At 41.7% G+C, this 27,671-nt stretch overlaps 1 protein-coding gene across 3 annotated transcripts; it reads right to left on the bottom strand.

Annotated features, from left to right (window-relative positions):
* Positions 1 to 27,600, bottom strand: HADHB (hydroxyacyl-CoA dehydrogenase trifunctional multienzyme complex subunit beta). Of its 3 annotated transcripts, none has more exons than XM_028516865.2 (16): positions 27,494 to 27,600; positions 24,441 to 24,515; positions 24,286 to 24,330; positions 22,066 to 22,165; positions 17,481 to 17,525; positions 13,594 to 13,693; positions 10,125 to 10,212; positions 8,925 to 9,112; positions 8,436 to 8,616; positions 7,318 to 7,439; positions 5,286 to 5,365; positions 5,160 to 5,207; positions 4,390 to 4,477; positions 3,960 to 4,034; positions 3,067 to 3,231; positions 1 to 564 (listed from the first exon to the last, which is right to left on the bottom strand). In XM_028516865.2, exons 2-16 carry the CDS (start codon positions 24,505 to 24,507, stop codon positions 529 to 531), a joined length of 1,428 nt encoding a protein of 475 aa, XP_028372666.1. In that variant the 5' UTR covers positions 24,508 to 24,515; positions 27,494 to 27,600; the 3' UTR covers positions 1 to 528. The 3 variants fall into 3 exon arrangements, with proteins under 3 accessions (XP_028372666.1, XP_035883634.1, XP_035883633.1); XM_036027741.1 differs by having other exon boundaries at positions 24,441 to 24,518; positions 27,486 to 27,574; XM_036027740.1 differs by having other exon boundaries at positions 24,441 to 24,518; positions 27,503 to 27,559.
* Between the last annotated feature and the right edge of the window lie 71 nt (positions 27,601 to 27,671).

The raw sequence follows: 27,671 nt of genomic DNA, 5'->3' as shown, positions 1-27,671 counted from the left end.
TTCTCTAATACGTCTCCACTTTATTAAGGTTAATCAACATAGTGTTTATGTATCTAGACATTTACTGTAAGTTTTCAGTGATGTTTACATTCTGAATTATCTTTATAATTAAGTTAATTTAGGCACATTGGTTTGCATTTTATAGAAAATACTTAGCTTTAGGTCACAAATAGAAATGAACATAATTTGCAAATGTTACAAAGATGATTCCAAATTTCAGCTAACCTCTTTCCCAAATTGCAACCACTTGTTTAGTCTTTAATAAAAATACAGAACAAAAACAAATGCTTAAATATAGCATGTGTGAGATTCTGGCGACTAAGAAATCCCTGAAGGAGCAGTAAGCCATGATTACTGGAAAGCTCAGAACACTGGGAAGGCTTAATTGCGAAGTATTTAACAGAAGGCCACAGATTTTGTTTTCCTAAGAGGTGCTAGGAACTACAGATGTCACTTAGTAATGCATTGAAATGGCATTGCCTCGTGTGAGTGTTGCACAGAAACTCCAGGCCACCGCTTCTCGATCCGTTACTTTGGATAAGCTTCCACGATCATTGCATGGCCCTATGAAGGAGAGTGAGTCCATTAGAGCAGTGAACTAGGTAGGAGTCCAGCCAGTACAGAGGTATCTGAGGACAGCGGGGAAAGTACAGGCTTTGGAGTTGAATGCTGGCTCTGCCACTCAAAACCTGTGTGATCTTAGGGAAGCCATTCTGATCCTCGAGTCCATCTATAGAGGGGAGCTCACGGTACCCACTTCACTCTGTTCCTGTGAGCACTAAATTAAGTAGCATATTATACACACACACAATTTCTATACATCCACATGCATGCATACGTGTGCACACCGCAGTCTGTCTAGCAGAGTTGGATTCCTAGCAGATGCTCTGTAAGTGGTTGCTATCTAAATGAGAGGCCACGGGGGCTTTTTTAGCTACACCAAAATAAACACAATATAAGGAATGCCAACAACAGTAAATTTCTCGACTAGAAAACTGAGGCTTTGAAAGGTTAAGTAACTCATCCAAAACCACAATGCTATTAAACAAATGGGCCAGGACTTGAAACCAGGTCCAGACGATCTCAAGGACTCTTCTTCACTACTCTGCTCGGACGCAGGTGACCGGGGCCCACGGAGGGGAGAAGGCAGAAAGCCCCTGCTCCCGCACTCTGCGCAGTGCTGTGCACCAGTCATCTCCCTGGCTGAAGCCAAGCATAGCATTTCTAATTTCGTGAATCTAAATCCTATCTGGCATTCAGTCATTCTATCTTTTGGACTGCGATCAAACCAGCTAATAGCTTAACTAACGCCCTGCTGCTTGGTTCAATGCAATACCCACAAATATTTATTAAGAAACGTGCTACAGGGTGTCTGTCCTCAATTGTACACGCTATAGCTCAAACCAAACTGCTAAATACCTTGACATGGGGACAAGGGAACAGAAAAGAACAGGGATGGAAAGGTGTGACTGGCTTTGGGTTACCCTAGCAAGGCCCACGATAAGGCAGAAATTTTTCTCTCCGGCTTTATTTAAAATGCAATGGTTTCATGTCCCAAATCTTTCAGATTGCTCCAGATGGGCGGTTCTCAACTAGAGGTAATTTTGCTCCTTACCCTCCCCAGAGGACACTTAGTAATGTCTGGAGATACTTCTGGTTGTCCTAGACATATATACATGGGAAGGGGGTGTTGCTACTGGTATTTGGTGGGTAGAGACCATGCCAACATCTTACAACACACAGCGCAACCCCCCACGACAGAGAAGTATGGCCCAAGATGTTAGTTCCGCCGAAGCCGAGAAACCCTGCTCTAGACTCCCAGGAATGGGCTCCTCCTCTGATCCAGTCACGCTCGTATTTCGTTTGGCTCTCCATGAACAATGCCAAACGTAGTCTGGTTCCTAAGATGCATTGCCCTTCTCCTCACTACACTGTAACCCCTAAAAGGGACTAGGCGTTACTCTTTGTTCATCCACAACAGCACCTAGTATTGCATTACTGATGCTCCAGGCGCGAGACAAAAGAGCAGGGAACGGACACTGCAAGCCGCAGGGCATGCGCCCGTTTGAGCCGAGCACCGCATGCAGCGCGGTGCACCAGCTGCCTTCCCCGTTTAAGCCCGGCACAGACAGGTAAGAGGGAGGGCTCAGGCTCTAGCTGACGGTGGCTTTCTGTAAAAAAGTCACACGGGTTTAAAAAAGTACTTTTGATCATGAAGTCTGAAACATCCCAAACTACAAATAACTGACCGCTTGTTTCTTCAAAGTCTCTGAAGAAATGCCATAGAAGCTTAAAAATGTAAAATGTTTACACTTTTAGATATCTTATTTATCTTGACTAGCCACAGGAAGTTTCTATAATCTGAAGGAAAAATCAAATGTTTCCATCAAGATTAAAAAAATAAAAAGATTACAGCCAGCCTTCCTTTTGGATTTTGTTCCCAGAGAGAAATGCTGTAGCAGGTAGGAAATCATACCTTCCTGTACCGCAAGTAAAGCAGGTAAAAAAAATCTGTAGAATAATATAATTGCTCTCAGTTAAATAGCAATAAGTTATCCAGAGGTAAATTAATTCTCCAATTAAGGTATTGTTTAGTTCTCAAGAAAGAGAGTTTACTTCCTGGAAAGATTCTGTAGATAAGTTTCATGCAGATAAGTGACTAGACAAACGAATAGAAATTTATTCTTAAAGAAGAAAACAAATCAAAGTGTGAATAATGAATAGTGAGGGAATTATAGGTAATCTAAGTTTTTTCTATATACTTTTATATTTTCCATAATTGCCATAAACAGCACATATTACTTTTATAAACAAAAAATGTAAGCATTATTTTAGGAAAAAAAATAGCTTGGATTTAAATAGCATCTTCTTTCCAAAATACTATCAGAATTAAAGTTGTACCCCCTCCATCCCCTCAAAAAATAGGCTGCTTCTTTTTTGGTTACATGCCATCAGAAATATTGCTCTGAAAATGCTTCAGAATAAACCAAGTCAAACATTCTTGGATGAGCCTGTCTCTTCCCCCCACCCCAAGACAATGACTTTCCAGAAGCTCCCGTGACGTACCTGCCCTCCAGCTGCGCACGCGGCCACCAAACCAAACTGGCCTCCTTCCTTCCGTAGTCTGTGGGCGGCTGCCATGACCAACCGGCAGCCGGTGGCTCCAAAAGGGTGTCCGAGGGACAGCGACCCACCCCAGTTGTTAAACTTCTCCAAGGGAGGAGCTCCAACCTGGCTCACATAAAAACAGACACAAATATAAAGATGAGTTTATTAAAGACAAAAATCAGACCATGCCCTTAGTAATAAGAAGTAACAGAACTAGAGAAATAACTACAAGAGACATCACAAATTATTTTACTGCAAAAGAAAATTCTAGGTCAATTCTGAAAGTCAAGAGTCCATTTATTTTCTTCCCTTTCTCCCTCCCTTCCTTCATTTTTTGATGAGATGTCTTCATAGATTTCATCTCAGTGCCCCCCATTTTTTTTTTAGATTTTGTTTATTTACTTTTAGAGAGGGGGAGGGAGGGAGAAACAGAAGGAGAGAAACATCAATGTGCAAGAAATACATTGATTGGTTGCCTCTCACACGTCCCCAACTGGGGACTGGGCCCCGTAACCCAGGCAGGCCAGGGAACGTGCCCTGACTGGGAATGGAACCAGCGACCCTTTGGTTCACAGGCCAGCACTCAATCCACTGAGCCACACCAGACAGGGCCAAAATTTATTTATGTATTTTGTTTCTTTTTCATCTAACCTTTGAATAAGAAGAACAAAAAACAACCTAAAATTTTACTTTTATTTTTTTCTAAAGAATTTTGCAACTAAGAAACATTAATGTAACACAAACTTCCTCACAGGAGAAGCTTCCCACCTCATATTTTTCCTGGCAGGTAACTAAGCTCCAAATATTCAAGTGCTCTGGAAGGCCAAGCCTATTTTTAATCAGAAACTTACCTTGGCTTTTCTGCCCATGTAGTTTTGTGCAAACCAATCAGAATCCATGGCTTTAAAATTAGCCAAAATCTGACCCTAGAAGGGAAAATAATTCAGTAAGGACCTTGTCATTAATGTCTCTCCAGGCCTCCTTTTACACGAGTTATATAACTTTAAAGTTGAGCAAATTTTTAAATCAGTCTTCACTGAAAATCTTCTAAAGAAACAACTCGGTGCTTCAGAAGGGCGTGTAAGCGAGAGCCCCAAAAGGTGCGTTTCTACCCTTGTGCAGGTGGCCCTGGCTTCGCGCCCTGCACCCACCCCGCCAGTGGCGTCAGCACTTTGTTGACAAAGCTCCGCTTCCGCTTTATGTGCATTACCGACCACGCCTTGTGCTCTCCCACAAACCTGACTACACTTTTTATTATCATAGCTCTTTAACGTGACTTACTGAGAAAGCTTCGTGAAATTCAAAAGCATCAATATCATTCATTGTTAATCCTGCCTTTTCTAGAACTTTTGGAGTAGCATATGTTGGTCTGAAAAGAAGAAAACAGTAGTTATGTTAGAACTTTAACTTTAACCGAAGAGCACATTCCCATTCCCTGAACTGAGCTTTACACAGGCGTTAGACGCCCTCCTCTCGCTCACAGACTCTCCTGCACAAACACTCCGCGGGGGGGATCCGACAGGGAACCAAATAGGCATGGCCTCTGCTCTTAACGCAGCTTATATTCTAAAGTCAGGGCAACAGATAATAAACAAGTAAAAAGTGAAGGAGAAAGACAAACTAATAATGTGAAGAGCCAGAAGAACAGAGTTCAAAGGGCGAAGCATAGGAAATGGCGTGGCCAGTTTGCAGGACACTGGAGGCCGGTCAGCGCACAGCCCTGTGATGGGCGGGGAGGAAGTCCGAAATGAGGAGGCTTCTGTAAAAGGCTCTTCTGAAGAGTGTGTAGCAGAGTGTGTAGCAAAATTAAAAAATACCCACATGTGTTAATAAAAAAGAATACAATGTTATATATAAAACTGTAAGTAGAAATTATAGGAATAAGTGGAAAGAATCCAAAACTATAAAATGATATCCAACATACAGGATTATTATTGTTTTTTTTTAATCCAACACACGAATCAATTATGAATTCAGGGTTTAATATACTTTAAAATCTGTATAATAAATACTTTCGATTATAGTCCAAGGATATATATACTGCCACCTACCCGAGTAAAAGTTGATCCTTTGGGTCTTGAGACACGTACACAAAATCCCTGGGTCAAAAATGGAGAGGTTAGTTCCAGTAATAAAATAAAGAAATCAGAGGCGATTTATGTAAACATTTACTTTACCTCAAATATGCCTTTGGCTTATAACCCATGGCCAGAGCTTTCTCCTCCGCCATAATCAGCATTGCAGAGGCACCGTCGGTCTGAAACGTTAATCAGAACAACGATGTAAACTGCTCAGCCTGTCTGGAGGTCCTTCTACAGTTATCTCCTCTGCGTTCTGTGCCTGAGCCTGCCAGCCGCTTACAGTCCTACGGTGATTCCACCTGACAAAACCCCTTCGTTTTCTCCATCCAACATCCCAATTCACACACCCACACCACAGCGTGCTTGACCCCGATTTGGAAGATATTCCAAGTACCACAGTTACCACAATGGACAAAGAGAACAGGTATAAATATACACATATTTAGAAACATGTATCTGTAATAAGCTTAAAGCAAAAGTTGTGCACTTTTGGCAGAGAATATCAGTAATTTCATGCATTAAAACAATCTGTAATTTATTTTTTTAGCTGCTTCCTGCCTGTGGCTTCTAGGTGATATTCTCCTATTAATAGTCTCCAAAAGCAAACCAATGGGACAGGGAGACAGGTAGGCAGCTGAGAACATTAGAACCATGGTCTTCCCTCTTTGGACACAACTCATATGCTTTTTCCTAATTTATAATGGAGAAATTGGGGGACAAAGAGGTACCATTGAAAAAAAAAAGGCCTTTACTGAGACTTCAAGAACTAAAAAGAAATCCAAAATTCCCCAGAAAAGGAAACTATTCTATAGAGTTTGTAAAATAAACCACATTTTAACATATTTTTATAACTCAGTAACCCTGAAGAGACTATGTGGGTGCCACCAGAGGGTGGCCGTAGAGTCTGGAAATACTGTACACAATGTACGGTTTATGGACACTACATTAGTCAACGCGCCGCTGTGCAAATCTGCAGTGGACATGATGCAGTACACATGCCCAAAACCCCTGTATCGGTGATGTACTGCCTCTGATGGTTCGTGTTTCTGGTTTTCAGTGAATAAGCCTGCACACTGCAGGAGTCATCACGGGGATGCAGATCTGCAAGAGCGTGGCCCGCACCACATGGCCCCGTCATCCAATCTGGTTTTGGAAATGATCATCTGACCAGGCCTTGACTACTCAGGCTTCACCAGCCGGTGCACCACCCTGCGGGAGCTCCTCCAGGCACCCTGCCCCTCGACCAAGAGCAGCCTTTAAACAGTCACGTACCCAGGCCAAATGTGTCCAACATTCGCCTATGTTTCTAGACATTTTGTCCAGGGAGGGGGGATATGTTATAGAAAAATACTGGCCAGGCAGACTATATTCAGAAGGTTACGCCCAAGGTGGCAGGAGAAGGGAAAGCACGTCCCTCAGGCAGAACGGAATGAACAGGGATGATTAAACGAGGGGGAGCCAGAAAACAGGGACGGACGTGAAGCCACTCGCAAATAAGTAAAATAACAACACAAGATGAGGGTGTATTTATTTCATGATGGGAGAATGATTTGGGAGTAGAAAGCAGCATTTCCTAACAATCAGAGCTAGAAGAGTCATCTTGTCACTCTTTCTGCTCACTTTCCACGTCTTACAAGACTCCCCAAATTCATATCCTGTGTTCCAAAAATGCCTTTTCACTCACATCTCCTCGATTTTGCATTTGCTATTCCTTTTGCCTAGAATGCCTTTTACACATTTCTTGAAATGGCTGGTGCTCTTCCCTCTGGACCTGCCGCTCAAGTGCTGGCCTCCCCCGAACGCGCATTTTCTCTAACTGCCTGCGCTTGCAGCCTTCGCAGGGCCTTCCCACCCCACTCCAGTCATCTGCTCTTTCTTCCTGCGGTGCCCAGCGCAGGCTCTCAGCATTTCTTGACCACTTAAGTGTCTGAGGACAACAGCCTTTTGTATCAGCATGGTGGCCGGACCCGATGACTCTAAGGCCTTAAAAACTCAGATTCTATTATAATGTTATCATTTCAATGAATATATTTTTAAGCCTCTATTCTTACTACAAACAGACAGGCCTCCATCAGGTTTTCTATCGAGAGCACACACATATAAAAGTCACCGGGAAACACAGAGTTACCAGGAAGGAAGAATTCGCAGCTGTCACTGTGCCATAGGGCTTGACAAATGCAGGCTTCAGTTTGCCCATCTGCTCCAGGGAGGAAGGACGAATGCCATTATCTTTGGTTACTGTATCTCTTCCTATAAAAATATAAACTTTTTAACTCTAAGGAACTACAAACATTATATATCTTCTCTAGAGAAACACGCTTTAAAAATGACAACAGCCCTGGCTGGTGTGGCTCAGTGGATTGAGCGCCAGCCTCAAAAAGTCACAGGTTTGATTCCCAGTCAGGGCACATGCCTGGGTTGCAGGCCAGGTCCCCAGTTGGGGGTGTATGAGAGGCAACCGATTGATGTATCTCTCACACGTTGATATTTCTCTCCCTCTCTTTCTCCCTCCCTCCCCCTCTCCAAAAGTAAAGAAATAAAATCTTTAAAAATAAAAAATAAAAATTACAAGAACAAATGAAATGTAATCATATCTATTAGCTAAAAAGAAAGTCCTTTATAGTTATCATGATACTATCAAATTTTAAACTAAATCCTTAAAACATTTGGAGAAAAATCTAAATAATTTAACAAAATAAGAGGACAGCCTATTTTCTTAAGATATTCATTCACATTTGACTATTGTATACAGAAACATATGACTAAAGAAAAAATAAGCATGTACATAAGAACTAAAATATATCAAGAAGATATAAAAGGAGATTCATTTAAAAACTTCTCTCTTTAAAATATTTACCTGCTGTGCCCTGACTGGTGTGTCTCAGTAGGCTGGGCATCAGCCCACAAAGCAAAAGGTCACCAGTTCGACTCCCAGTCAGGGCACACACCTGGGTTGTGGGCCAGGTTCCTGGTTTGGGGGCATGCTAGAGGTAACCTATTGATGTTTCTCTCCCACTCTTTCTCCCTCCCTTTCCTTCTCTCTAAAAATAAATAAAATGTTCACCTATTGTTATACCATAAATTGAAACATGAGTCCACATTTAAGCATAAAGGCTGAATGTTTTGGAAACAGAACCAACAGATGAACTGAAAAGTCATTTAGGGTCTTGGAGTTTCAGGGGCAACTCAAACCTCCCTAACAAATATCATGAAATCCCCTTCACGAAGGAGAGCAAACCGTTCTACCTGGTACTTTGAAGGGCACAACGTCGGAAAGGAGGCCTTCATCCTGCGCCTTCTTGGCCAGGCTATGCGAGCGCAGCGCGTACTCATCCTGCTCCAGCCGAGAAACAGCAAAGGCGGCAGCCAGCCGGTCTGCAGAGTGGCCCATGGTCTCATTGGTGGAGAACTCCGCCACCGCGGGGAGCTGGGGAAGGAGCGTACAGGACCAGGTGCACGGTTACCGGTGTTACACCACACCCGGGGTTGTCTGGGGCAGTCAAAATCTGCTGTCCATCAAGACTAAGACAAGCAAAGCTCAATGGAAACGGCATCTCTAAAGAGGGCTCGCAAACTCAAATTTTCCAACCATTACCCCTTTTTTTAACCAAAGAATTAACTGTGCCCTGTAACTACCAGAGCACAAGTGAACCTGTGCTGTCTTACCTAATTCTAAGTCTCTGCACGAGCTGCTTTGGGAACACAGGTCTTTAGGTAAGAGGTCCCCAGCCTTACCTCGGGCGCAAGGAAGTTCAGTCTGAATTTGGAGATCAAAGACAGTCGCTGGCCCAGAGTCTTGGCCTTGTTGAGATCGAGCATCATCTTCCTCATTTTCCTCGAGTGGCGAATAGGGATGTCGGACATCAGCTCCACTCCGCCTGCCACGACCACGTCGGACTGGCCCGAGGCGATCAAGCCCACACCTACGGGCACAGGGCAATGCACACACGAACGTCTTTTGAGAAGTCGAAAGGCCACTGATAGTTGAAGCTTTTCGATTTAAGAGTTGTAGGACAGTCATCAGCACTGTACAACATCTGTAATTAAGGTCTTCATCTTTTCAGAGGGATTAGGATGATTTTTTAAATGACTAAAAATACAACCAACGCACTAGAGAAAAACAAGTTCCATTCAGGCCCCACAAACATCCGGAGAGACCCGGTGGACCAACTCACAAACCAGAATCGTACTCCAAACCAGAACCTTCAGCACATTTTAGATGCTCCCAGTTTCAGTTTTCAGATATTTTTACTGTAAAGAGAATTTCCATTTCTACAATAAGCCAAAGAAATTCTGGCTGTTGAAATGTAAGGCAGCCCCCTCCCTCTTTACGGCCACTGGCAAGTACTGCCGGAATGGGGAGTGACCCCGTGCTGGGTGGGGTGGAGAGCCCCAGTCATGCCCCCGGCTCCACCCCCTGCCGCCCAGGGGGAGGCGCACGGCCTGCCTGGCCTTGAAGCTGCAGGGAGAACACATGACTGCTACAACGCTCAGACTACCTATCTCTTCACAATGACGATGCCGCAAAATGTCCCACAGTTTTACTCAAGTTTGCTAGAATGTGTAACTAATGATAAAAATGCCGAGCTGTGGGGGAAAGGAGAAGAGACGGCTGTACTATCTGCGGCAGTGATCTCTCGCTGTGGTGACGGGGGACGGAGGGAGGCACAGTCTCCGGGGCAGAGCATCACTTCAGCGTCAGCTGGCGTTAGAACTCAGGAGGCCATACACTACTCATGCCTCAAATTTGGGAGCGCCTCCCTAGAAACAGGCTCCTCCAGTTGATAATACAGAGATTTAAACATTACCTTGTTTTTTAATAAACACAAATTCAGAGATCTGTGTTTATCGCTTACTTCTGTTAAGAGTATTTTTAACGATGGAATCAAAGACAAAAGAGAGTTACCATGCGCCTCCTGCTTCCCAAACACATACCTGTGGTCATGGCTTGGTTGGAAGAGATGCAGGCCATGGTGACAGTGTGAGCAGGGGTCTTGTCGGAGAAGCCCGCGCCGAGGGCAGCCTTCGGGAGACACAGTGAAGGACACGACCACGTTACTTGTAAATGGCGCTTTGAGCACTACTTCTCCATGTGCTCAGTCAGGAGAGGGTTTGAGCTTAATATTCCACACGATAATATTCAAGATAAAATCAAGCCCATCGCAGAAATGTTTTACTCATTTTTCACCTGGCTATTAATTGAGAATCACTCTGCAAAACTCTTGGCGGCAAGTTTCTAGTACGGTATACAAACCCACATCATGTCAGCTCATTGCCTAGCAACGCTTTGCTCAGAGCCTTCGAAGATATTGATACATAATTTGATTTTAAGGTTCAAATAAACCTAAAGTAAACCTGTTAAGAACAGTTGATGAAATGGTAAAATATACCACAGGCTGGGGTCCTCATGATCTGTCTTCCTTCAGTTCAAAGCCCTAGCAGCAGGAGCAAAAGTCCTCGAACATGAGAAAAATTCACAAAGAACTGATCACCCAGACACAGAGTTCGCCCCTGCGTCCCGGCCCCCCTGATACCCGTCTCCACTCAGTCAGCCCCTCCCACTACTGCCTGCAGCCTCGGGTGGCACTCTGTAGCTCCGGTGTGAAGTCAAACAGGGAAACTTGCCAAACAGGCAGGAGTTCACGCTGATAGAGAACTTTGGAAAAGTGCCTGAGCCACCAGTGAGCCTCTGACAAACATGGGTTAGACCAGTCAGTGCCTGGGAGAGAGAGCTGGCCAGGATGACACAAGGGGCTTCAAAGAGAACAATTTGAGGGGCCTTGAGAAAAACTGAGATCCCATGTCAACCTTACAAAAATGGCCTCCATTATGATGGCACAGTCAACTTAACTGTGAAATGAGCACCTCTATTATTTTATCATACTATTTATTGGGGATATTAGACTGCCAATAAACCAAGAAATGCCTGACTCCGTGGTTCATGTAAAAAATTAAAGAATAGGTACAATAAAATACTTACTTTTATATTAAAGTTTCACTGTAAAAATAACACTCTCAACTCCCCACACTCCATCACTATCATCACTGTTTACTATGAAATTCTAACAATAGGGGGGTTAATTTTTAGGGGACTTTTTCTGAAACTATTTAACTATCCTCAGAATCCAAACTCTCCTACAATTTGGTAAAATAAACATGTGTCCAAAGTCTATAGATTAAAGAGGTTCAATGTTACTTAACTGACTTTCACCTTTATATTTATACTACCTGTGCACTCCCACAATCTACAGAAATATAAACATGTTGACAGTTCTATACATGCAGCATGACCCGACTCTGGTCTTTCCAGGTGGGTCTGATACTAAGCAACCAACTGATTTTGCTGGAAACTGCTCCCCTGCCAACTACACGTGGGCCTCTCCATGTAAACCAATCCAAAATGAAGAGAGAGGCAACTCTTCGGGGATGGGGAGAGCTTCTCAGTGGGGCAAGTGTAAAGGGCACTCAGGTCACAAGCTCACGAGGTCCTTCCAAACCTGTGTGACAACACCCTTGGCCCCAGCTGACTGTCAGGACAGAAGGCGCTTTAAATAGAAGTGGTTGCTGGTGAGCCTTGTCCACGTGCTCCTGCTATTTAAAGCTGGAGTAGGTCTGACGACAAGCGCGGGCCCTAGATAGTACACTAAGGAGCAAGGGGAAAAGGCACCTCTTAGTTAAGTGAGAGAGCAGGGAAATATGCTTCAGTCAAGCCAGATTCATGTCAACTCAGCACCGGAAGTTTTTTAGGATTTCATATTAATTTTGTGTTAATACACACAATATAATTCCCAGAAAGTTATTTCAGCTTTTAGGTGACACATCCCCCCAACTGAATCTTTCCCTGCAGCCACTGCAAAAATTATCTGGAGTGCCAGCAACTGGTGTCAGGATAGGACAGAGAAAGGGAATCTAGCTCATGTCAATCAATAGCTGAGATCTGCATATGGATGTAAAGCTTCTAGAAAAATAATAAAGGGAGCCCTGGCTGGTGTGACTCAGTGGATTGAGTGCCAGCCTGCACACCAAAGGATTGCTGGTTCAATTCCCAGTCAGGGCACATGCCTGGGCTACAGGCCAGGTCCCCAGTTGGGGACATGTGAGAGGCAACTGATTGATATTTCTCTTGCACAGCGATGCTTCTCTCCCTCTTTTCCACTCCCTTCCCCTCTCCCTGAACATAAATAAAATCTTTTTTAAAAAATGTGAAGGCCCATGGAAAACATAAAAATCAAAGTGGGGGGGACCTCTTCCTGTTCTTACTTCCTCCCTGACTCCTGAACAATACACAGTTGATTTTTGTAGGCCGCAGTAACACCAGGCCCTCAGCAGTTAGAACGTTCACTGACAGGTGAAAAGGTGGGGCAGAACAAACACTTCAGTCAGTCCTGCTCCTTTTCCCTTCTCTGCGCTGACAGTGTGGAGTAGCTACCCTTAAAACTATACTGAACACAGTAACGTAGCAGACACAGACTAGAAATAAAATGTTTGGCATACTGAAATGTGCTGTGAAGCCAACTTTATCCAAATAATACTTTCAAAGAGAAACAAAGCCCAGGAGATGTGTTTGTACTATGCACCACGAAATGCCTGTAAGACACATCACACAAGTTTCAAGGTCTGTCACTATCTTGGTTATCCAGTAAACACTGCATGGAGTTATGCCAACTAGGGCAAAAGTAAACTCTCATAAAACAGTGCGTTAAACAGTTGACCTATGTGTCATTTAGTCAATGGAAACAAATGAATAAGCAAGGCTACCTCCAACAAAATCCATGTTATAAAATTAGCTCTTTGCAAACTGTTAAAATTTTAAGTTAATTAGAAGCCACGCTCTAACATTTATAAAAATCACATCAGCCACACTCTGTTATAATCTCTACTTTCCTAAGAAAACAGCTAGACAAATTAACATTTTCCCAACCAGCTCAAATAACTGATTTGATTTTTATATAGTATAAATATATACTAATAAAATATAGTGTACATCATTTAGTTTATGGTATAATTCTTTTACATATTAAACAAGATTCATTATTCAAGTTATAAAATCACATTGTAAGTCAGATATAACTTTACTTAATGGATTTTAATTGTTAGAAAATAAGACTATAGATTTCATTTATCTATTTTTAGAGAAAGGGAGGGAGAAAGAGAGGGAGGGAAACACCAATGTGTAGTTGCCTCTCAAGTACCCCATACTGGGCACCTGGCCCGCAACCCAGGCATGTGCCCTGACTGGGAGTTGAACCCACGACCCTTTGGTTTGCAGGCTGGTGCTCAATCCACTGAGCCACACCCGCCAGGGCTGGATTTTAATATCTTTTAAAGAATACATTCTATTAGTAGAAATAAAATTGATTCCCCTATCAATCTCTTTAAACAATGTAAAGTTTGGTTTACTCACCTCTCTAGCTACATTGCTTGTTTTCACTTCCTGTATAACTGTGCCAAAGATGATATAATCGACAACTTCCTTTGGGACACTGGTCCGTTGCAACAAACCCCTGAGGGTGGAAGTCCAAAGCAAAGAAATAGTTAACACATCACGGTGGTGCAATAGACCTTTTAAAACACTGCACTTCTTTCAAAAGGTTAAACCTTGAATTTAAAAGAGCAGAAACTGTATCTTTTCCTTAATTTGACAAGCATGTGGCTGGCACCTTATCAAAGAAGAAATGAATGAGAGTGATTTAAAAAGTCAACATGTGATGCTCAACTGGCAGTGAGAAATTATATAGAAAGAATAAAAAATAATTTGGAATAGGAAAAAATAAATAAGTAAACACAGGAATAGTGGGAAACAGTATTCAGTAAAAAGAGATGAGACAAATATAAAACCAAAGAGAAGTAAAAATCCCAGATATGTTAATGTTTGTGTGTTAAATATAAAAGTGAAGTATCAATGTAAATATATACATATTTCTAGTTCCCTGCACTGATAGAAACTAGCAGGAATAGGAATGAGCACACCCTGATTCAGACTTGGTTCTGAATGCCATTCCCCGTTAAGGAATCACAACACTTTAATAAATGACTGAGACCGGGTCTGAGGAAAAGAAAGTATAAAGTGAACCTCATTGATCTCCTTGTGCTGGAAACAGGAAAGCACTCAAAGACTTTTGGGTCCATATCAAAAACAGGAATATAAGTGTTCAGATTTGTCAAAACTCATCACACTGTACTCTTAAAATTTGTGCATTTTACTAGGTGCAAATTATACCTCCAAAAAATAACATTGTACTAAAAAAACAAAAGGGGCACAGGAGCCAACACGCAGGAATCCCGGCAGTTATAATGTGGGATAATCTGAGCTACTAAAAGAATAATGACTAATCTTGGCTGTAACATAAGAAATAAATGAAAATATGTAAGTCCTTATCATAAAAAAAGGAGGGGAAATCTGTTCTTTACAGAAAAATACCAGCCAAAAATTTTGGAGGAATAACAGAATTGGAAATATCACAAATCTGTAATAACTGATTCAGGCAAAAATTATCAATAAATGCTAACACCATTTGGTGAAAGGCTGTCGGGGAACAGGACATTCACACAGCGCTAAGATGGCACTTTATAGGTTACTCACTAATTGCAAAGGGGAACATGCTACCTTATGTTTAAAATCTGAACACCAACATGACCATGTGGTTAGATTTAGTATCACATCTCATGTGCCTCTTGATGGCAATACCCATGTGCTTTATTCATGATGTTATCAAAAAAAAAAAAAAAAGCAGCCCTGGCTGGCGTAGCTCAGTGGATTGAGCACGGGCTGGGAACCTAAGTGTCCCAGGTTCGATTCCCAGCCAGAGTACATTCCTGGGTTGCAGGCCATAACCCCCAGCAACTGCACATTGATGTTTCTCTTTCTCTTTCTCTTTCTCTTTCTCTTTCTCTCTCTCTCTCTCTCTCTCTCTCCCTCTCTCTCTCCCTCCCTCCCTTCCCTCCCTAAAAATAAATAAATAAAATCTTAAAAAAAAAAAAGCTTAACCTGAATATAATCAAGCCTTGAGGTCTAACTTCCAGTTTACAGGAAATTCATAGAGGAAAATTAAATATCACCATGAGAAAATATGGAGAATAAGGGACATTTATAGTACAGCTAGCCTGGACTTTTCAAAAAATTATTGTCATAGGGAAGTGAGTGGAAGGAGAAAGAAATTTTCTAAATTAAAACAGACTAAAGAGACATATTCATCTTAGCTATGGTAACGGTATCATGGATAGCAGAAAAGGTCCTACTCTTTGGAGATAAACACCAGAGTGTTTAGGGCTGAGGTATTTTTTTTTTTAATTTATTTATTTATTCATTTGTTTCTAGAGAGAGAGGGAAGGAGAAAGAGAAGGAAACATCGATCCTCTCACACACCCTCAACCAGGAACCTGGCCCGCAACCCAGGCATGTGTCCTAACCAGGAATCGAACTGGCAACCTTTCAGTTTGCTGGATGATGCCCAGCCCACTGAGCCACACTAGTCAAGGCCTTTAGGGCTGGAGTATTAAAATGTTGACAGTTTACTGTCAAATGCTCCAAACTATATGTTACAGATATAGCAAATATGGCAAAATGATAACAATGATTAAATCTAGGTGGAGGGTATATAAACATTCACTGTATTATTCTTTCAGTTTTATTGTACATTTCACATTTTTTAAAATAACAAGTTGAGGAAAAACTTGCCAATCGCCAGACTGGGACTATAATTAGAAACAGGAAAATCGCTGGCTTTGAGGAAAAGATCACTTTTATTTTTGCTATGTTGCCCTTGAGGTGTCAAAGACAGCAGGTCAGATTTAGAAATTTTTGAGTCCTCAAAATAAAAAAAAAAGATTAAATAGATGAGATTGTTAAGAAAAAACATGTACACAGATACTCAAAGCTCTAAGGACTGAAACTTGCAAAATACCTTTAAAAAGAGAAATAGGAGCCCAGCTGGCGTAGCTCAGTGGATTGAGCGTGGGCTGGGAACCAAAGTGTCCCAGGTTCGATTCCCAGCCAGGGTACATTCCTGGGTTGCAGGCCATAACCCCCAGCAACCGCACATTGATGTTTCTCTCTCTCTCTCTCCCCCCCCCCTTCCCTCTCTAAAAAATAAATAAAATCTTTAAAAAAATAAAAACAAAAATAAAAATAAAAAGAGAAATAGGAAGAATTCTAGTTTTGTTTTGTTTTTTGAAGTAGAAAAGAATCAGTCAGGAGCTGGAAGGGAAATCATAAAGGCATAATACTGAGAAGTCAAAGGGAGCCAATTTCAAGTGCATGCCAAATGCAACAGAATATAAAGAGACTGATGCCTGAGAAAAGATTGGTACATTCAGTGATCACAAAGTCAGCGCTACTAAGAAAAGCTTCCAAAGTATAGTTACTGTAGAGCAGTGGGGATGGAAATGATCACTGTGAAATTAAGGAGAATAAATGGAGTAGCAACTGTTGCTTTCATTCTTTCTTTCTTTTTGTTAATCCTCACCCCAGGATATGTCTATTGATATTAGAGAGGAAGGGGGAGAAAGAGATTGAGAGAGTGAGAGAGAGAGAGACATCGATGTGAGAGAGAAACATTGATCAGTTGCCTCCTATATGTGCTCCCACTGGGGATCGAACCCACAACCTAGGTATTTGTGTGCCCTGATCAGGAATTGAACTCGCAACCTTCTGGTGTACAGGTCAACAGTCCAACCAACTGAGCCACCCAGCCAGGGCTGCTTTCACTGATGCTTTAAATCTGGCAGGAACAGAAGAAACAAAACAGATGAAACAAAACAGATGGGCAGAAAGGTCAACCGAAGTTTCAAACTAGGAAAAAAAACGATCGCTGGTTGAAGACACAAAGGCAAAAAAAGCACCTATGGAAAATAAATGAGATAATGCCTTACATCCATCAGCTGCTTCTATTGGGTAGCTCATGTGGCTAAAACTAAGAATAAACAGTCCTGGCTGGTGAGGCTCAGTGAATGGAGCGCCAGCCTATGAATAGAAAGGTGCCCGGTTTGATTACCAGTCAGGGCATACGCCTGGGTTGCGGGCCAGGCCCCCAGTTAGGAGTGTGCGAGAGACAACCAATCGATGTGTCTCTCACACACTGATGCTTCCCTCTCTTTCTCCCTCCCTTCCCTTCTCTCTAAAAGTAAATAAATAAAATCTTTAAAAATAATAAAAAGAAATGAATCTTGTAAAAGCTAGTGTCTTCTTATCACATAAAAGTTAATATACCCTAGATATGTGAATTCTATTAGACACACTGTTTCAAGTGAAAACTGAAAACAAGTGCTTTTACTGAAACTGCATTTACTTACGAAAGTGCTGCTCTAGCCAAATCATGCGGCATCAGGTCTTTGTATCTGGGGAAAGAAAATAAATAATTTAAACCCAAAGCCTAGAGTTTTATTAAATTTTTTCTCCATTCTATTTGAAATGCCTAAAGACATCCTCTAACCTATGCTGCTGCACATGCATTTATCTTTACCATCTAAGGCAGCCCAGCTCTTCAAATGAAGACACAGTGTGGCCTGCTACCTGCCATCCTTAAAAATCTGGCAAGGCTTAACTCTGACGGAGCAAAGAATCAAAAGCAACCTGCCCAGTATGTTATTATTCAGCATGACACACGTTAAATATTCTTTAAATCCCACCTTTTGAATTCTCCTGTTAAAAATAGTATTTACTCATTATTTATTTATTTAGTGATGCCTACAGGGGCATGAGAGATATATTAGGACATTTCAAGGAATGTTTTGTATTGAAGTAATCTGAGATTTCCAAAAGAAATGGAAAGATAGAACGGAGTTCCTGCATACCCTTTACTCCTCTACCTCAAATGCTAGTATCTTATATGACCAAGAGGCACTCGTCAAAACTAAGAAATTAACACCGGCGTAATGCATTCACTAAGCTACTAAACTTGATCTGCACCTCACCAGTTTTTCCACTAACACCCTTTAAATGTTCTGTTCCAGAATCTAATCCATGCATTTTGTTGTCGTGCCTCCTTAGTCTCCTCCAATCTGTGAGTTTCTCAATCTTTCCTTGTCTTTCATGACCTTGACACTTGAAGATTAGGGGTATGGATTTGGGAAAAGAACATCACAGAGGTAAAGTGCTCTTCTCACTGTTTCATATCAGAGTGTGCATACCATCAATATGACTGATTAATGGCAATGTTAACTTGGCCAAGGTGGTCTTTGCTAGTTTCCTCTACTATTAATGTTTTTCCCTTTCTTTACTCAATTTGTTAGAAGTGAGTCACCGGTTTGGTCATCATCACTCAGGAGGAGGAAAATTAAGCTTCACTTCCTAGTGGCAGAAGTCGCAGGGAATTTGTGAATGTATGTTAAAATCACCACAGTAATTAATAAATATTTGGGGGAGAGAGGTAGAGGCTACACTACTACCTTGTTTCTTCTCAATGTTTCTCATCAGCCAATTTTAGCATTAATTCATAGACCCTGCTCGTAGCAATTCTACTGTGGTGTTCTAATTCGGATTAATTTATTTTCCCATTCCTTCTATATTTATTCATTGAAATCCTTCTGTAAAGAAGATTTATCTTTCCCTCTCATTTATTTATTTACCCAATCATGTATTTGTGTCAGACTGGACTCACAGATATTTATTGTATTCTTTGGGTTATGATACAATACTATCATAATTTATTTTATTGATCAAACTGTTCCAGGTTTGGTCACTGGAAGTTATCTCAGGTTGGTCTTGTGTCCTTCTTGACCTTTTGACTTGCAGCCATCCTTTTTCTTTTAAGCTCTTCTTTACATTCTAGCACAACGAAATGTTCCAGGCTGCTCCTGCACTTCCTCTGGCCCTGGCCTAGTCCTCCCTCTGGGGAGTCAAGTTCCTTATACTGAACAACGGGACTTAACTGTGAACTCTGTGTGTTTGTTTAAATGTCCAAAACTAAATCCTCCTTACTTTTTAAGTCAAATATTTAACCATTAGATTGAATTAGAAGATTAATTCTTTAAGTTCCTGGAAATTAAAACCTAAGAATCCAAAATGGTTTTATTTTCACTGTGAATCACAAAAGAATCATTAGTAGTTTTCCAATTTTTTTCCAATACCCTCAAATTTAGACCAAAATAATTTGGGGAAAAGTTGTGTCATTTTTCAAACCATAAATTATTGTCTTCCAGTCTTCATTCTCAGGCTCCTGCACCCCTCTCCCCCAGGACGACTAACAGACTCTCATACGGCCCTCCTGGAGTCTATGCTTAGGAGTGTTTCCCAAATGCCTCCCCTCTTAGAAGTACCTGTTCTAACAAATATCTCTCCAGGTGAAAGCAAAGTTTCTTCAAATTGAACATAAAAAGATATTTTTCCATCTAGAAAATTATCTGCTGGTATAGAAGACTTTTTTGTGACCTCAATTATAGCTCCAATAATATACCTAAACTATTTGACTTCTTTATAAATTTCCCCTCTACATTATTTTAGTCACTTTTATTGTTTACATAAAAATTTGTCTTTAAAATTTTTAAAGACAAATGTCTTAAAATTTTTATTCTTCCTTCCCTGATGTGGACACTGGCCTGCAGTGTCCGTGGCATTACGGTTGAGATACGAGACAAATTCACATGGACTACTGAGTCCTATGGAGGAAAAGGGACTGCGTGGCCACTCTCTCAAGAGGAGAACACCCCGACAATGCCCTATACAAGCTTTTTATTGGGTTCAATTTGCACAGGAATAAAATTCATCAATCACTGTCAAGCAGAAATGATTAAACAATAGGTAACATTCAGGGAACTCTGAGGGATTATTCTGAGTCAGGGTCAAATAGCTAAAGGGCCATAAAACTTTGGGGAACACATTCACTTCCTCCTTGGCCCCTTATTATTTATATTGAGGGTATTAGCAAAGTAGGTTTCATAGGATTTTATGCATTCTTTCTTAGGCCTGATTGCCCTAGGGAACCTGCCCTTCCCAGCACAGGGCTGTACCCACCTCCAGCATTGTTTCAGGCTTAAGTGGAGCAGGGGAAGTAAGGCAGCCAAGAGATTAGAAGACTTCTTGCAGACAGAATGAGGACTCAGGCTATGTCAAAGCCGAGGGGCGAGGGTCCATCACCCCTTTTGTTATAGCCCCCCAACTCCTTTCCTGGGGGCCCTGTGATTGTGCCTGTCTTAGGTTGTCCCTCCCTTGAGGAATCTTACTCATCATTGGCTAACTGATCAAGCATTGGGGGCCAGGCAGGGTGAAGTAAAAGGAGCAGAGGCAGAGCCCCTGCCAGGGAGATAAACTCTGTCTCCTTAGTGGTTTATGGTCAGAAGGTCGCTCACTCAGCCTTAGCCATGGGGGGTTACAGCCCCTGAAACCAGGCACGGTGGTTCCCAACACTTCCCTATTAACTATCATTTCTTGTATTACTCAAAGTTTATCTAATTTCTCTACCACTAAATTGTTCATAAACTTTCTTTTTTTCAATCAGGATCCTGAATTAAACTATCACATAACAATAAACAACAAATGGAACAAAGCCTATACTAATGTGCTGAATACCACAAATCAAGCTTTCTGCAAATACTAATTACCAAAAAACAATGTTTAAATAAATAATTTAGCGGAGTGTTCATATTTTTAACAGCTAGTAAAACAGTCATAATAAACATCTACACAGTAAACAAACAGCCCTTTCAAAAAAATGTCTTCCTAGCCAAGAACTTTCTCTTGACCGAACTTTCTATTTACTGCTGAGTACCGAGAGGATCCCATCTCCTTACTCTCCTGCTGCTAAAGCTTCAGAGTCTTACTTTTACTGCTGTGTCACTACAGGAGATTACAGAAACACAGTCAAATGGGTTATTACATGGAAAAAAGACGGTAAATAAAACTGTGCCGCCATTTTCTCATACCATTGCTTCTATTAGAAAATACTCTCTAGGTACTAAGTCACTGGTTTAAAATGTTTACTGTCTGTGGATGTATCTACACACACACACACACACACACACACAGGCGGGTGTGCATCTTCCATAATTAATAGTATTATACACGCTGCTCGGCATCTTGCTTTTTTACACTTAACATATCTTCAATATCTTTCCACATTAGTACATAAAAATACATCTCCTTATTCTTAGCAGATGCCTAACATTCCCCAGCGTGTTGTTAAGTTCGTTACCAAAATCTGTGATCAGCTTTGGACAAACTAGACCTCACTTGGGCACAGAAAAGTCTAAGAACAGCAGTTTGGTTCTAGGGAATTTTCGTGCTGGTCTAGCATTGTTCTGGTTCTGTTAATATATTCTTGGGGCTGTGCTATGTCAGAGTTTGGACCAGCCCATCAACTCTAATTCTGGTCATTTCCAAGAAGCCAAAGCAGTGGGTTAATGGCCCTTCAGAATGCCCATGGGCCCATGTCCTCGGTACTCCAATTGCTGAAGAGGCACAGAAACAATGTACTTATCTCCAGACAGGAAAGGATAGCTCTGCTGGAAGCAAGCTATCGGGACCCACACTAGGTTTTCAAAGCAGGACTAGCTCAGCCTAACACTACACTAGGCTTGTTAAAGGATGAAAAATAAATTTGCTTATTTCACCACTGGCTTGACTTATTCTGTATTAATTTCTGAAAATGTTATTTATATATTACTTAGTCCACTAACCACAATATTGCCTACATTTACAAAGACCATTTTTAACAATGCCTTAAAAGAAGAAATAAATAGACTATGTGAGGTGAGGGATGTGTTAATTAACTTGACTTTGGTGATCATCACACAATGTACATTAAATTATCACATTGTATAGCTTAAAAAAAAAACCCATAGCCTAAAAAAAGAGAAAAAATCACAGCCTAAATTGATACAGTTTTTATGTGTCAATAATACGTCAACAAAACGGGGGAAAAAACAATCATTTTATACGTACGAAGTGCCTGACAGCAAAAAGGGAATGCGAACACCATCAACCACCACGATGTTTCTCAGATTGGGTTTTGCCAAGGTTTTCTTCGATTTAGGCTGGGCAGCTTTAAGACAAAGTTCAAAGAACTATTAGTTAACATATATGAAGTCAGATGACCTTTTACATTTCTAAAGAGACCTTCCACAAAGAATCACATTGCTCAATGCCATTCAGCAAACCACTTCTATATATGTGTGTGGTTGTGTGTGTGTAAAGACTAAGAAACTGAGCAACATTTATGAGTTTGCAAATAATATTTAAGGTAAATACACAGATTGTACCTAATGATGAGGGTATGTATGCCATTAATAAAATTGTTTCTTTTTGTCAAGTGTTTAACAATCTATTGATATCAATATCACACTGAGCAACCCATTTGACAAATAAGCCGTTCCTTAATATTAGAATCAAAATAACTGATGTTGTTAACTCTTTACATAGCTTAATACTCTTGCTTTTCCATAAAGAAATATAGTATCACTGTGAATGAAAAGGAAGGGGTAACACAAGAGATTTTAGAAAGGAAGGTATCTTGATGACCAATCAGATATAGAGAGAAAGAAAAAAGGAAAACAAGATTGTAAACAAATCTTAGAGACTAAGAAAACCTAGCTACTCTACACTGGAAGAAAGATGATCTCATGTTTAAACACGCTGCTTTTAAGGTGATGAAGAGACACACAGGAGGATATGTCCACCTGACAGGTAGCGAGAGATGCAAAACTAAAGCTCTGAAGAAAAGGGGGGTGCAGATGGGACAGCCATGACATATGCACAGCTTTGTACAGACAAAAAAGGGAGAGACATATCTGGAAATGCCTGCTCACCCACAGCCCCCTCTAAAGGGTGCTGCCCTGCTACAGTCCCTGCCGGAAGCAGCCACACATACCGTGTCCCTAAGTCCAGAGCAAAGCTGATGGGAGTCAGGACGGGTAACGGACCCCCAAACGTCAATCCGCAGAGTAGTCCCACGTCATCCACCGGGAAGTGATAAGCTGTGCCCATCAGACTCTTTCTCTGAGTCTGTTAGCTCTGTTCTATTTAGGCTATTTTGTTCATATTTTGAACAAGCAGTCACTACCTTAAAAATAAGGAGACTCAGGCAATTCTAACAAAACTAGAATTACTGGGGGTTTTTTAAGACAAAGAAACTAAAACATAAGGAAGTAAAGTGACCAGCACAAGGCCACATCACCCAGAAAAAGGAAGAACTGAACCAGAGCAGAGGCCTTCTGAGCCCCAGTGAGGTGCTTTTTCTACTACGTTATCTATCATCCCTGATAAAACCAAAGCCAAAAGCAACAGGTTGACACAGACCTGGCAAGGAGAATACAGGATGAACTTGTTAGGGCATTTTTAGCCTTGGCCAATACATGCCTATTCTGTTTATACTGTATACATGCCTACAGCAGGTTCTGCAAAATATATTTTTTTAACATGAAGATGTCTAATTCACTGGGTTTACCAAGTGCCTAAATGGCCATGTAAAAATCGACAAATTTCCTTACTTTTTCATTTCACATTGACCAAACCACCTTTTTGTATTACCTAGTTTCCCAGTTGTCCCTGTTTCAAGAATGCATCCTCTTGTTTATGGGACAAGAAGATATCCTTAACAGAGAAGCCTATCACTAATTGCAGATTTAAAATGTTAACTTGTGACTCGACAACAGTCTCAGAGGTGTTAGCTAATCATCTCCAGGACTGACAACCAATGGGTGATGAATAAACTGACCAGCAAGGTTCAGGGAACCTCTGCAACTCCATCGGCTCCAAACCCCTAAGCACAGCCTCCTGTCAACGTCCTCGAGCCCAGCCCCACACCACGCATCATCATTACTGACTGGCCTTACATTATTTTAATTTAAGAGCAATAGTGATATTCATGTTGCTCATGAAAGGGGGAAATCTAGCAAATTAGTTTTGGTTTTCATTAAGAATTCACGAATCTAGAATCTAACGTTCAAAATAGAAATGTTTTGGGCCCTGGCCGGGTAGCTCGATTGGTTAGGGTATCATCTCTATACGCCAAGGTTGCCCTTCCGGCCCCAGTCAGGGCACATACAAGAATCAATAAATGAATGCATAAACAACAAAGCTATATTTCTCTCTCTCTCTCAAATCAGTACATTAAAAAAATAAATAAAAATAAATCAGAGATGTTTATTTTACAAATTACAGTACCTGGTGCTGCTTGTAGCTGGGAGGAACAGCTTAGAGGTCTTATAGCTGGAAGACAAAATAAAGTATTTATCAAAAAAAATGCAATTCAATGTCTGTGTAAGATGCTTACAAATCCAAACCTAATGTTAAAAAAGAAAAGAACAAACTCAACTTACAAAATCTGAAGGCCCATTGTGATGTGCTGGGAAGGGTTTTAAAAGTGTAAGTCAAGATGGAAGTCATGATGAAATCTGAAAAAGACAAACACATGTCCCGGGTTATTCGAGTAATTTGCAGCTATATTGTAATCCACGATCTCGGATAACCTCACCCATCACTACTATAAAATGCTGTAAAATTTTATCTGTTACCAACTACCCTTCCTCTAATATTCTTATAACTACACTGACAGAGCTTTCATAGTACACAAATCACTATTCTAAGCATAAACTCTTCAAGTCCTAACAATGACCTGTGAAGTGGGCATGATTATTGCCCCTCTGTTAAGGGATAAGAAAACTGAGGCACACGGGGATTGGCAACTTGCACAAAGATCCACAGTAGTAAGAGGCAGAAGCCGCCAATATTAATCTCCTGATTTTCAAGTGTGTATTGTGGTTATACAGAATGCCTTGAGGTGTGTTTGTATTTCAAGGGAATACGCACTAAAATATTCAAGGATGGTGCGGTACAATGTCAGCAATTTACTCTCAACTGCTATAAGAAAAAAACTCACGTACTGCACTTGCTACTTTTTTATAAGCTTGATATTGTCTCAAAATAATGAAAATATAAAAGCCCTACTATAGTAGCAGATCATGAAACACTGTGAAGCAGTTTCAAAGAAAAATGAAACATGATACACATGTATACACTGACATGGAAAGATATCCACGATACATGGAGTAAATGAAAAAATAAGCTGCAACGCAGCATGTACAGTGAGACTCCCTATGACACAGACAAAAAATTAAGTCCATGAGGCTGAGTCTATACATGGGAGGGATAAAGAGGGGCTTTCATTTTATATTCTTCTGACTTCTTAAGAATTTTTACGAGTGTTTTATTTTTTACGTACAGTACAGCTCCAGTTTTATTTAAAATCTACATTTAAAAATGATCAAAAACTACATATCAAAATGTTAATAATTGTGGTCTGAGTGGTGGAATTATCGGTGTATTTTTCTTCAGACTTTTCCATAGTTTCTGAAAAAAAATTACACAGAATATACATTCCATCAATAATTAATAAAAAATTAGGAGAGATTTCAAAAGAAAAAGGGAATAGGCAAACTACCCTATGGGAGGGCTGACCCTTGTCATTCGCTCTAGACTTCAGGAAACAGACATTTTAGGAAACAGACCCAAGGATTTGGGGGGCATGGAAACTGCAGTGTAAGGCCCTGCTGAGTGTGGTGCTATGGAAAGCTGAACAAAGCTGCAGGGACCCGGGAACAAGGGAAAGAAAGAAGGGGCTAGGCAAGTAAAGAAGACAAGATGAACTGCCCCAACAGCTCGGGGTTACGCTATCATTAAGACACGATGTAATGCTCAAGAGCACAGACTCTAAAGCCAGGCGGTCTAAATCTAAATCGGGGCTCCACCCTAGTTGTATGACCTTAAAGAAATTACTTAACCTTTCTCTGTTTTAGGATTAAGATAATTCCTCTGTAAAATGCATCTGTAAGATGTAGATAATTCCAGTACTTACTTTATAGGGTTGTTATAATAAACTAATATATGTATAAAAACACTTAGAATAATACCTGATATAGTAAGGGGCATACATGTGTTTGCTATTAATATTAGCGGGTGGTGTACTTGGTTTCCCTCTATATAAACCATAGCGAGAAACGTAACATTTCTGCCTTGATGTAGTTTACTATTTATTGAGAATACAGGGAATGAAAAAGTCAAGAAAGAGCCAAACTAACACATGGGCCTCTAGCTAATAACAGTTGTTCCATTTTTAAAGAGCTGCAGAGCAAAACAAAGCAATTTATGACAAGCGGTCAATGGGGGTTTGCAAAGCCTAAGCTATTCACTATCTGGCTCTTTACAGAAAAAGGCTGCCACCCCTGATCTGAATCGAAAGTGCCACAAAAATCTTATCAGTTAGAGGGCCTTTGGAGTCACCCAGAATCCTTTCTGGAAAAGTAAATAATCATGGGTCATCCCATTTCTGCCAACAGTACCCAGAGTGATGCAGAACTTGCTATTTGACCTGAGTTTTAAAAAGATATCTCTCTTCTTCCCAGACTCATTTCAGCCTCAACTTCCCTGCCAATTCCCCCTGCCCCTTCTCGCTTCCTCTCGTGTGGAACTTTCCATGTGCCGAGCAGCGAAACGCAGATTTATGTCTGCATCCAGCCGCCGCCTGCCACCTACCAAAATTTTACATAAACTCCCTGAGCCTCCCAAATTTCATCTCGAAAGTCCAAATAACAATAATTCTAGAATTGTGCGGATTAAATGAGATGTCGTGAAAGTGCCCTCAATGCTACTTGCTTTGGGAATCAATCAGCAAATTTGAGGACTGAAGACCATCTTCCCAGAACAAAAATAGCCACTGTGTAATTGCAGAGCTCTTGACTAGAAGTTGGTAGACCAAGGCTCCAGTCCTGTGTCTGCCACCTGCGGCCACGGGTAAAATCACCACTCCCTGCCATTCAGGGGCTTGGGTTTCCTCAGCGATGAAGTGAAGGGGATGAACGACCAGATAAGCACACGGCCGGGGTTGGAAAACCCTTTGAAGCGCTGGATACGGTCCTCCGAAGAGGATGCGGGGAAGTCTCCTTCGACAATCGAATCCCGAAAGGTCACAGGAGCCAGTCCCACCCCTGGCAGCCGGAATCCGGGGAAACCCGCGGGGCCTACTCTGAGCCTCTACGGCCGCTATCAGCAAAGCAGGGGAAAACAACAAACACTGCCGCGCAGCCCCGCGCTGTAAGCCGACACACACACAGCGAGGAGTTCGTTCACGCGCGGCGGAAAATTAAAACACAGGTGACGCCGCCGCAGGGAGCTACAGACAACGCCCCATTCCCCGCACTAATCGATTTGGCCCAGGAGACCTCGGCCAGCCGAGAAGCTTCCTTCCGCTGGCGGGAGCCTCACCCCTCCAGGCAGGGGAGGCGGCTGCAGGCAATGGAGCAGCAGGTGGGGAAAACTGCGGATCTCGCCGAGGGGAAGATGCCAGGCGGAAAGCCGAGCGCGCCCTCCGTCTCACCTGCGTCCGCGTCCGCTCAAGCTCCCGCCGCTGGCAAGGTTCTGATCCAAGTGACAGAACGCAAAGGGACCAAGAGGCGGGTCCTGCCTGGAAAGGACCCCCCCCCCCCCCTCCCGCGGGCGGGTTCCGCGGGCTGTGCTGGCCTTTGGGCTGCCCGTCGGCTGCCTGACTGGAAAAC

This window comes from Phyllostomus discolor, chromosome 6, assembly GCF_004126475.2.
Source record: "Phyllostomus discolor isolate MPI-MPIP mPhyDis1 chromosome 6, mPhyDis1.pri.v3, whole genome shotgun sequence".
NCBI classification, from domain to species: Eukaryota; Metazoa; Chordata; class Mammalia; order Chiroptera; family Phyllostomidae; genus Phyllostomus; species Phyllostomus discolor.
This window is presented reverse-complemented; position numbering and strand designations above follow the sequence as displayed.